At 41.9% G+C, this 12,783-nt stretch overlaps 1 protein-coding gene across 1 annotated transcript in view; it reads left to right on the forward strand.

Moving 5' to 3' along the window:
* Window positions 1-12,783, forward strand: part of CDHR5 (cadherin related family member 5) — a 73,960-nt gene that overhangs the window by 26,395 nt on the left and 34,782 nt on the right. Inside the window, exons 6-7 of the mRNA XM_068259825.1 lie at window positions 2,635-2,745; window positions 9,103-9,273. Of these exons, the coding sequence (XP_068115926.1) occupies window positions 2,635-2,745; window positions 9,103-9,273 (282 nt within the window). The remainder of the gene's footprint in view (window positions 1-2,634; window positions 2,746-9,102; window positions 9,274-12,783) is intronic.

The following is a 12,783-nucleotide window of genomic DNA, read 5'->3' on the forward strand; positions in this document are numbered from 1 at the left end:
TATCTACATGTGCGTGCCAATGACGGTCACCTGATGAAGGCGTGGATATGCTGAAACTCTTAGTGATGTCACTGGCACACTGAAGTGCACTTAGTGACGTCATTGGCACACGGAAGTTCGGCGGGAGTTCCAACTCACGTCCCACCTCCATCTGACGGACCACGACCCCTGCAGGACACAGCAGCAGGGAGGCTGCCCCCCACAGACAAGTTCAGGACTCATGCTCAATACAAGCGTTCAACTTTCTGCTACTTTGTAAGTGCATTTTAATTTGCGTAATTTTATGATTAAAGCGGTATTTCACTATGGACCGCTCCTCCTCCTTTATGTTTTACTCTTTTAAGAGTGATATGGAGACTGCTGTTTTTATTTATTTTTAAACAATACCAGTTGCCTGGCATCCTGCTGATCTCTTTGGCTGTAGCAGTGTCTGAATCAAACACCTAAAACAAGCATGCAGCTAATCCAGTCAGACTTCAGTCAAAGCACCTGATCTGCATGCTTGTTCAGGGTTTATGGCTAAAAGAATTAGAGGCTCAGCAGGACAGCCAGGCAATTGCTATAGTTTTGAAAGGAAATACAGTGGGATGCAAAAGTTTGGCCAACCTTGTTAATCGTCATGATTTTCCTCTATAAATCGTTGGTTGTTACAATAAAAAATGTCAGTTAAATATATCATACAGGAGACACACACAGTGATATTTGAGAAGTGAAATGGAGTTTATTGGATTTACAGAAAGTGTGAAATAATTGTTTTAAAAAAAATAGGTAGGTGCATAAATGTGGGCACCACAAAATAGAAATGAAATCAATATTTAGTAGATCCTACTTTTGCAGAAATGACAGCCTCTAAACGTTTCCTGTAGGTTTCCATGAGAGTCTAGGTTCTGGTTGAAGGTATTTTGGACCATTAGGAAACATCTCAAGTTCATTCAGGTTTGAAGGCTTCCGAGCACGGACAGCACTCTTTAACTCGCACCACAGATTTTCAATTATATTCAGATCTGAGGACTGAGATGGCCATTCCAGAACGTTGTACTTGTTCCTCTGCATGAATGACTTAGTGGATTTTGAGCAGTATTTAGTGTCGTTGTCTTGTTGAAAGATCTAGCCCCGGCGCAGCTTCAGCTTTGTCACTGTTTCCTGGACATTGATCTCCAGAATCTGCTGATACTGGGTGGAATCCGTGCTTCCCTCAAGTTTGACAAGATTCCCAGTCCCTGCACTGGCCACACAGCCCCACAGCATGATGGAACCACCACATTTTACTGTAGGTAGCAGGTGTTTTTCTTGGAATGCTGTGTTCTATTTCCTCCATGCATAACACCCCTTGTTATGCCCAAATAACTCAATTTTAGTTTCATCAGTCCACAGCACCTTATTTCAAAATGAAGCTGGCTTGTCCAAATGTGCCTTAGCATACCTCAAGTGGCTCTGTTTGTGCTGTGGGCAGAGAAAAGGCTACCTCTGCATCACTCTCGCATACAGCATCTCCTTGTGTAAAGTGCGCCGAATGGTTGCACAGTGACTCCATCTGCAGCAAGATGATGTTGTAGGTCTTTGGTGCTGGTCTGTGGGTTGACCCTGACTGTTCTCACCATTCGTCACTTCTGTCTATCCGAAAATTTTTCTTGGTCTGCCACTTTGAGTCTTAACTTGAACTGAGCCTATGGTCTTCTTTTTCCTCAATATGTTCCTAACTGTGGAAACAGACAGCTGAAATCTCTGAGACAGCTTTCTGTATCCTTCCCCTAATCTATGATGGTGAACAATCTTTGTCTTCAGGTCATTTGAGAGTTGTTTTGAGACCCCATGTTGCTACTCTTCAGAGAAAATTTAAAGAGGAGGGAAACTTACAATTGACCCCCTTAAATACTCTTTCTCATAATTGGATTCACCTGTGTGTGTAGGTCAGAGGTCACTGAGCTTACCAAGCCAATTTGAGATCCAATAATTAGTTCTAAAGGTTTTGGAATGAGTAAAATTGCAATCGTGCCCAAATTTATGCACCTGCCTAATATTATTTAAACATTTATTGCGCCCTTTCTGTAAATCCAATAAACTTAATTTCACTTCTCGCTGTATGTGTCTCCTAAGTGGTATATTTAGCTGACATTTTTTATTGTAACAACCAATGATTTAAACAGGAAAATCATGATGATTAACAAGGTTGCCCAAACTTTTGCATCCCAGTGTAATAAAGGCAGCCTCTATAGCACTTTCCATTCAGGTGTCCTTTAAACACTATTAGCTGTGTGACTGTGTCTGCCAAGGACTGACGAATTTCAGTGCTGACACAGCTGCGAGATTAAATTACACTTGTCATTACTTACAGATGAGGAGGAATTATAGCTGATAACCCCTTTCTCTAAAAGCACACAGAGTGCATTTCTCTCTGTTCTCTTTGTGTCTTGTGTAAGAGTTCAGGTCCAGCGCTCACTGCTTTGCTTAGCTTAGTAGTCTCTGTGTAGGTACAGCATAAACTGGCCTAAGATGGTTAAACTTTTAGACTTCTTATTTCCATCCCAATGAAGAGCTCTTGTTGTTAGAAATGCCTGGATATCATAAATGTACAAGAACATTTCTATTGTCATGATCAGTCAGGATCTGAATTGTTTTTTCCCTCATTTTCAGGAAGCTGTGGAATATTTTAAACTCTCCTCTGCTACTAACCCGGATATCCTTGTGAATAAGACATTGGATTATGATTTATGTCCTAGGGTACATATGAATATCACTGCAAGGGTAAGTACTATTAAAGAAAATGTCATGATGAGATTCCAGTGGTAGGTACTGATGTAATGAATTAGTTAACTGCCAACACTGGCCAACTGGGCTGCAGCAATACCCTCCTATACTTTAAAAATTGCTTAACCACTTAACGACCTCCTAACGCCAATAGGCGGCGGAAGGTCATAAGTGGTTTTACATGGAAACGGCCGCTTCTTCAAGCGGCCGTTCTATGTCAGTTCACGGAGGGTGTCTCTTTGAACAGCCTGCGAGCCTCTGATCGCAGCTCGCAGGCTAAATGTAAACACGCGGGGAAGAAGCAGCAGCGCTGTAAAGGAGATCGGCGATCCCCGGCCTCTGATTGGCTGGGAATCGCCGGCATCTGATAGGTTGAAGTCTATCAGAGGCGGTACAGGACGGATTTCCGTCCTGTACCGACCATGGGAAGGAGGGGAGGGAGGGAAAGAGAGGGAGGCTGGAAATCATTGCGGAGGGGGGCTTTGAGGAGGCCCCCCCCCCCGCTAAAGCAAAATAGCAGGCGGCATCAGACCCCCCAGCAGGACAAAAAATGGTGGAAGTCTGGTCGCCCTGGCTGCAATGTGATCTGTGCTGTGGGCTGGTGAGCCCACCCAGCACAGATCACTGAAAACTAGCCTGGTCCTTTAGTGGTTAAAGTGAACCCGAGGTGAAAATAAACTGATGAGATAAACAATTATACTTATCCTTCTTCTCCTAAAATTATTTTTTTTAAGTATCCCAGGGTTTTCTTTTACACTTACGTTTACAATGTAGGTTGAATGTTTTACTGTCTCTAATCAGTGGCAGCCTATTAAGTGTCCCAGAGTTAGAAAAAAGGTCAATGGTTCATGCATTTTATCTCGTCCTACCCTCAGAAGTTATATTCTGCCTGGAAAACATTTATGGCTGTAATTTGCTTATCTGCAATGTTTACTATATTCCTGACAAGGTAGACAAGGCAGAAGCTGTCACTTCTATGCCTAGATATTAACTCTTTCAGGCAGCAAAATAAACAAGTAAAAAAGCCTGGTTATTTATATGTTTTGTACATACACATATTTATCTCATCATGTCACATGTCGTCTCAGGTACACTTTAACCAAGAAAAAAATTCACGCAAGACAGGAAATAAAAGAATTTGAGAAAAAAAATGAAACTCCTGCCAGTTCCTTAACTGCGGACACATAAGAATAAACCTCCCTAACCAACAAATATGTAAAAGCCTAAACCAGTTCCTTCAAATATGAAAAAAACAATCCCCATACAAGTTGCATTCAAAATTAGAATGCCTGCTTCATGCAACAGAATATGAGGCTCAAATAGAAGGAGCTATGGACAAACTAATGTCAAAAGGTGGCCACACACAATACAATGAAATGAACACATTTTAGGGCAATTCGATTAAAACGATTGGTTGTACAGAAAAAAATGAAAGCTTTTTTTTTATTTATTTTAGAAATCTTCGAAATTTTTTGAGAAACACACGTGATTTATTGGGCAGATTTTTGAAATGTTGCAATCACTGAGAAAATGTATTGTTTGGTAATTCTTAATTTGAAAATACATTATTATTATTAAAATTGTATGGTATGTGGTCACCTTATTAAAGATTAAATCAATCAGTTTTCAAAAGTGAGGTGGGCACAGCTCTCTCTTCAAACACGGCACCTGAAACGGAAGCCCTGAAAGTATGAAACTGAGACGAGTCAGCTACCTTATTTAATCGTCATGGAAGATAACTGACCGTACATCAAACACTGAAGCACAAGCAAATGTAAACAATACGTCTGAAAGCTTTGAAAACCCCAGATTTGCAGAACAGACCTGACTGAATTAACACCGTTATTATTTGACTGCATAATAATTTACCATTAAATGCTCAGACCATAAAACTAAACTGAAAACAACTGGAAACAACTGGAAACAAATCCAACAAAATTTAACAAAAGAGTTACTCACAGCCCCTTACTGAACCAGCTATGAGGCTACCTCTCTGTACGCCATCTACATGTCCAAAATCCATTACAACCCCAACTACACCCTGCATCATTAAACAACAACAACAAAAAAGCATTATCCAAATTGAAATATGACTGCCACACAGAACAACCATTATATCCAAGTAAAAGTCCACACAAACCTTAGATCCTTCTTTAACCACTTCTATACCATCACATTTTGTGCTGATCTGTGTTGCGTGGGCTCTCCAGCCCACAGCACAGATCAGATAGCAGCCAGGCCGATCAGACTTTCCCCCTTTTTTCCCCACTAGGGGGATGTCCTGCTGGGGGGGTCTGATCGCCGCCGGCTGCTTGCGCTTGCGGGGGGCTCTTCAAAGCCCCCCTCCGCAGCGCTTCCTGGCCTCCTTCCCCTTCCCTCCCTCTCCCTGCCCCTGTGAGCGGCGCAGGACGTATTCCCGTCCTGCGCCTGATGGGATAGGCTTTAGCCTATCAGATGCCGGTGATCCCCGGCCAATCAGAGGCCGGGGATCACCGATCTCCTCTACGGCGCTGCTGCGCAGCAGCGCCGTATACATGTAAACACCGGGGAAGGTCTTCCCCGTGTGTTTACATTTACCCTGCAAGCCGCCGATCGGCTCGCAGGGTGTTCACGGAGACACCCTCCGTGAACTGACATCCATGGAATAAACTTCAGGATTCAGGGGCGTATATATATGCACCGAGAATCCGGAAGTGGTTAAATCCCTTGTCAAGAGAACATGTGAAAAAGAGGACTTAAGACCAAATATCGCCAAAGATACACAATGAAAATAAGATGACATATTGGCATTACTCTTGTTTTCAAATTAAGGAAGCCCCACAGGCTCTGCATCTGCTGTAGGAACATTTTTTTCTTCACAAAATTATACTGCAACCAATTTTTAACACGGGCAAAGTATGATTTTCTCACCCCCAGGGTCCGTATTCCACATAAGGTCTTGAAATCCCAGCCCCAGTGTGAAATTGGGCCCTGGGCCTCTTTTTTTCTTTTCAAACCATAGGTGCAAAGGATGCTGGGGGGTTGATGTCATAATTCCACCCCTCATGTCCATGTGATCTAATCTAGGCAGACAGACAGACATCTGAAATAAGAATTATAGCAAACAGACATGATGAGATGGCTGTTTCCCTGTGTCTTCTCTCTCCTACACACTGTGAATAGAGAAGTAATTTGATCCAGGCAGGCATACTGCAGGGGAGAGAGGGGCAGGGGAGTTAACCTGGCTGAAGAGGTGGGCACAATGCTTTCAGCTTCAGGAGGAATAAGGAAGTGCTTACAGATAGAAATGTGAGTCTGTTTTATCGAATATGATGTACCAGATGTAAACTTTATATGTTCATCTAACTATACACAGTGGCTAAACTACATATATGTATTGCCATTCAGACCTTTCTGTGGCTGAAGGTGGTTTTTAAAGAAAAACGGTAACCAAGGATTGAACTTTATCCCAATCAATAGCTGATAACCCCTTTCCCATGAGGAATGTATACTTTTTCTCGAATAGATTAGTGGTAACTGTGTGGCTGATATTGTGGTGAAACCCCACCCACAGTGTAATGTCATGACCATGATCATGACAGTTACCTTTCTGTGAACCTTGTTGCATTGTGGGAAATAACGGCAGTTTCCATCTGCCAAGCAACCAGTATCTCCTTTTGTGTATATGTAATGCTATGAAAAAAACCTTTTAGCCTATCGCATTGTTAGTGAGTGTGATTATAGATAACTAGTCTACCTAAGCCCGTTTAAAAACTGGCTCTAGGTAGTGATACCGCCACTACATGTTAGTGCGCATGCACACACCCACCCACCGGGCACACGCCCGCCCTGCTCCCTGGCTCGTCCTCCTGGTCCAACGGTTGACAGTACAAATAACCATGGACACACAGACATAGAAAGAGGATGACGCAGGGACAGTTCGGTTTTATTATAGAGGATGGCAGTTGGTGCTGTCTAGTTTTTTTCTTGTCTGCCAGTAGTAAAGATGATTATGTGCAGGCTAAATGTGGATCAAACATGAACAAATGACATGGTGAATATCAATCATTTCTTGATCTCTCTTCTATTTTTTAACTTCTCACTTTTGCAATATTTTGATGTATTTTTTTTCCTCACTGCTGTTTTTCGGTAAAGTTCCTTTTTAACCACTTGAGTACCAGCACCCTCTGCCCCCTTAAGGACCTGAGGGTGGTGGTACAGTAAACAGTCTCTTCCCGTCGAATCGCCGCTAAAATCTGCCGCTCCCATCGCTCTGTCCCCTCTGCAGGCTGCTCTCTCTGCCGTCGCTATGACGGCAGAGCGCTGTGCGCCGTTGGCTCCTGACCCTGTCACTCCATGTAAGCCAATGGGAACAGCTTACATGAATGACAGGGCCAGGAGCCAATGAAAACGGCTCCTGTCCGGCTCACAGTGCTCCGTCATAGAGGCGGCAGGGCATCTGATTGCGGCGGAGACAGAGCGGACAGCGCGGCGGGGACGGGCGGGGGTGCGCGGTGAATGGGACGTAGAGTTAAGTTTGGTCAGAACCGCAGCACCCCATGCCCGCCATAGATTTCAACTACGCCAGGTAGTTAAGTTATGAGCCAGCCTAGACAACTAATATCTTTATCTAATATCTAATAACAGTTGAGCAAACCAAAATGTAAACCCTTCTCTCAGTAACTGTGATTCCTCCATGTTTAGGATGTATGCTAACCATTAGAGAATGTTTTTAACTTTTACTGCGATGCACACTTCTAAGATAAAGCTCCTTCAGAGCCATTTTCTGCTCCTCAAGAGAGGCCTTTGCTCATGGGATAGGCCACTATTTGCCAATATTTGCATAAGTTATGCCATCTGCACTGCCTGTCATTAGATGCAAAGAATAAGCCTTTGCAATATGCTGAAGTCCGACCAATAGCAAGAAACCAAATTAAAAGCATGCAGTCTACTGAAGAATCAAGAGATTCAACCATAGGCTGACATTTTTCACCCCCCCCCCCAGTTGAAAGCTTATGATGAAAAAAGTAATGATAGCATATGTAGCCATCCAAACTATAGTAAGCCTAATTCACAGTGTTAAGATATTAAAATAATCTGGTCCCTTCTTCTGAAAATTGTGCATACCTGACAAAAAGCTTGAATCTAATTAGAAAAACTATGAGCTGCAAAAGTGCAGATTGCCTCTTGTCTTCCTCAAACATTATTCTGTCTATTATTCTGTCTTTTTGCACATTCATTATTTTAAAAATAGGCAAAAGAGCCAGGGGCCCATATGCAATTTACTTTTTCTCCTACGTTTTCTCCCTGGTGATATTTTCACACTTTATCATTAGAGTGCCTTTTAAGCCACCAGCCACTTGACAGTACTACTATCTTCCCCTACTTTTGGCATTTTTTTTTCAATTACAGAGTGCTAAAAAAATATTTTAAGCAGAAGATTAAAAATTATCTCCTGGGAGGAAACGTGGGTGAAAAAGTGAATATGGGCCCGGATGTCAAAAAGGCTTGGTGGGTTGTACTGGAGCTCCCAGGATATAGGAAAAAGACAAAAGGGAAAAGACCAGGAGCCAATAGTACAAACTGCCAAAAACACCTATAGGATGGAGATTAGGTGTTATACTCACGTTTGGCGGCCTTGGCTCAGGTTGGGGTATACACCCCTGGTGTTTGCTATCTAGATGATTTGGATCCTCGATGTTGGGAGTACTTATAGACAGACTCCCAAACTGGGGGAGACACTAAAACACAACCTTAGGGCTAAGGTGTAAATTAAAACAGGTATTAAAATATTAAAATTGATCTATGGCACCAGTAGTTGTTGTACGACTGGCTCATTCTTCTGGAGAGATAGGCCAACCTATCATACTCGATTGTAATGCATTTTAGGGTGTCAACAAATGATTTATGCTACATGGGTTACATTTTAGGGAAACTTCTACTTAATTTTCCCTTATTTGGGAGACATGTCCTGTAATAATTACAACTAGAAGAGTGTGCTTCTAATGGCTCAATGGCGTCCCTTTCTCCAGGTGGTGCCCTGAGAAACTGACCAGTTGGTCTACATCTTTTTCAGTAATCATTTTGGCTGAAAGTCCCCAGGCCAAGACACACCCTTATTTGTTTCCTGTGCAGCTGTTTGTGTTTTGGGCAGTAACAACATTCTACAATATGAGCTAGTAGGCAATCTACTGACACAGAAGCAAGAGTGTTGTGAGTAACACTTGACTTGTACAACAAAGCAGCTGTCTGCACTGGAAATGTTGATGTGTGATGTACTGATGGATATGAATCAGAGGTTTACATGGTGATCAACCAGAGTTTTCATTGTTTCTGTTCACAGGTATTAAATGAGTTTTACGCTTTGTGTTTCAGGATACGCAGCTTCCTGGAGTCACTCCCAGTCACACAGCTACAGCAAGCATAATAATAGACATCATTGATGCTGATGATAAACCACCATTCTTCCTACCCTGTACACCAATAGGAACTAAAGTCTGTTTCAACACTGGCTACACAGGCACAGTGAACCGGTCTCAGCAAGCAGTAAGTGCTAAATGTGATGACATGACTTTATAGTTTATAGGATTCAGGGCAGATATGATGGGACGCTTTATTACAGGCTAAGCAGTACAGAGAGACAGCTCAAGAGCTTTCTAATTTTTCCGTTTAACAAATTGGTTTGTGTGGTTAATCGGTTCTGCCACGGCTTTCATTGCAAGACATACCGGTAAGCTGGAAAATACCATTGTGTTGTGCTGTGTCCAGTCAGCAATGCCCAACTTTAAGTTCTAAACCCACGACAAGATTTTTTGAACGATTTTTACTGATGATTGTTTGTTTCGCGCGGCATCATCTCATAACCATTGTTTAATGAAAATTTGTTAAACGTTGGTTAAAGCAGAACTAAAAAGCCTAAAAAACCCAGTTTCACTAGCCTCACTAATTCGCGCCGATCCTCCGTTCTCCCGCTGCCACTTAGTTTTGTTATCATCAACTTGTAAGTCGTTGGCAAATGCGCCTGCGCTCCCCGGGCTATGAGTAGCTTTCTTTGCGTTCCCGCCCACTATGCACAGGGCAGGACGCTATAGTGGGCAGGAACACGAGAAAGCTTCACATAGCCTGGGAGGCAAAGATTTCTGTCAGATGCCTGTCAAGTCGAATCTGACAGGAATCTATCTGATGTGTGCCACACACTAGGAACAGATTTCCAATAGATTTCAGAATGAAATCTATTGGAAATCTACCTAAATGCATTATTGGACCATTATATCCAATGCAACTCTATGGGCCATGGATCTGCTACCAGCAGCAGATCGACCTAGATCTTCCATTTTGTCAGATAGATCAAATCCATCGAAATCAGCCACAAATCGATCAATAGATTTGAAAGTATCGATTGATCGATGTCTAAAATCAACCAGTGTATGGGCCCCTTAATCCAGCATGTATAGAGACATGTTTCTGATTGGTTGATACTCATCAGTGATCCTCACTGGTGGATCCTCATCAGTGTATGACATGGAATATTATGGCTCTATGGGTGGGGACTTGCAACATCCAGAGTTGCAGATTACCCAGCAAGCTCATGCTGAACCAGAACTCCTGTAACAGAGGTAACTACCGCAGCTGATAATAATAATCATCATCCACATAGTTCTCATGTTACACTGTCTCTCTTGAGTAACATTTATCTTTGCTGTAAATATGTTACCTTAACATTTCAATGTATTACCATGGCTCTTAGTTTCATGGATAACAAAGAGGAAATGACTTTAATTGTCAGTGCACTTTAGACTCCTTTGAATGTTATAGTTAAGCAGCCGTCACAGATGTGTTAGTCATTGTGCAATAAAACTTTTATATATCATAATGTTGAAGTCAGACATGATGATCAGAAGGTTTGGATACATTCTATCGACATAGCCCCCAATTGTCTCTTTTTTTGTAGGGACAGTACTTCTTTGGGAGCCAAATCCCTCCGTCCCTCTTTCATCCTCATTTGTCCCTTTTTCAGGACTTATGTACAGACCAACAAAGATATACATATTTTTCTACTGTAAAATGTGTTTGCTTGACTAAACTATATTCCTAACCTTAAAGAGACACTGAAGCGAAAAAAAATTATGATATTATGATTTGTATGTGTAGTACAGCTAAGAAATAAAACATTAAGATCAGATACATCAGTGTAATTGTTTCCAGTACAGGAAGAGTTGAGAAACTCCAGTTGTTATCTCTATACAAACAAGTCATTAAGCTCTCCGACTAAGTTAGTCGTGGAGAGGGCTGTTATCTGACTTTTATTATCTCAACTGTAAGTGAACTGTTTACTTTTCCTCTGCTAGAGGAGAGGTCATTACTTCACAGACTGCTCTGAAAGAATCATTTTGAATGCTGAGTGTTGTGTAATCTGCACATATTATATAATAATGCAATGTTAGAAAACACACTATATACCTGAAAATAAAAGTATGAGAATATTTTCTTTGCTGCTAATCTTCTAGTAATTATTCATGGTACACACGCTTCAGTGTCTCTTTAAATAGATATATTTTCTTATTTTCAAATGTTAATATGAAGGAAAACTAATATAGAAATGGCCAGTGTGGTTGGACTTATAAAGCTACGTCTTTTACTTATGAATTAATTGTAGTATGTGTGACTTGGGTATGGCGGGGGCGTGATTAGAGGTGAGGCAGAGGTGTGGTTAAAGGAGTCCCCCTTTTTTACCTCAAAAAGTTGGTAGGTAGGTATCTATTCATAACATCTTGTAGATAATCATAGCATAAACTTTTTACGAAAATGTACAAGTCTTCAGCAGAAAGATATGGCTTTTCGGGACACATACAGTAACAGTAAAAAGTATGTGAACCCTTTGGAATTATATGGATTTCTGCACAAAAGTGGTCATAAATGTGATCTGACACAGGGCACGGCAGTTGTAACCATCACCTCCAATCTCATCTCAATGATTGGACTCCAGCTGGCTGAGACCTCACTTTCATTAGCTCTTGGAGATGTCATTAGGGGTTCACATACCTTTTCCACCTGCACTGTGAATGTTTACATGGTGTGTTGAATAAAAACATGGAAACATTTAATTATTTGTGTGGTATCAGTTTAAAGAGAACCTGAACCAAAAATAAAAAGTCAAAATATTCATACACAGGTCATACGTACCTCCTGTGTAGTCTACTCCTCAATCGCTTTCTTCTCTCCTGCGTCCCATTTGTCCACTGTGATCAGTGGAATTTTCCATCCCCCATTTTAAAAAAATGGCAATTACCCCATAACAGCTTCCTGGTCAGCACACAGCAAACTGTAATATCAATCACTTGAGCCATAGGGAAACATGGGCATTACCTTGCTCAGTTGTAACTGACAGCTGCTGATATATAACTGACAGCAACTGGTATATTTCAGCTCTAACAAAATATTGTCAGAACCGGAAGGGATCACTGTAAGAAGAAAATGGCGAGCCTCTGAGAAGAACTGACGGTGAAGTTAGTATGTACCGTATTTTTCGGCATATAAGACGCTCCGGCATATAAGACGCACCTTGGTTTAGAGGGCAAAAATAAGGGGAAAAAAATAAACTAAACCTAGGTGCGTGTCTACACTGCCGGGGCGTCTTATGGACCTTTTACTCCCTAAAACTGCCTCTAAGCTACTCTATCTACACTACACTTATCCCTGATGCCCTAACAAGTAAACTACACAGCAATACAATACACTACACTACCACAACACATTAATACACTTCACTACACTATGCTACACTACACTACACTACCACAACATTAACACAACACACTACTGCAATACCCTTCACTACACTATACTACACTACAATGCACTGACACAACACACAGCTTCACTACACTACACTGTACTATACAAACACTAAGCTGCACTACAATGACATGAATACTACACCTGTTCCTGCCGCCGTGCTCCTCTTCCCCTCACTTCAGCCGCGATCCTCTTCACCACCTCAGGCGCAGTTCTCGGATGCCACCTCCGCCGCCAGGTCCTCCGCTCCTGTGAAGGGGA

Source organism: Hyperolius riggenbachi, chromosome 11 (genome assembly GCF_040937935.1).
Source record: "Hyperolius riggenbachi isolate aHypRig1 chromosome 11, aHypRig1.pri, whole genome shotgun sequence".
NCBI lineage: Eukaryota > Metazoa > Chordata > Amphibia > Anura > Hyperoliidae > Hyperolius > Hyperolius riggenbachi.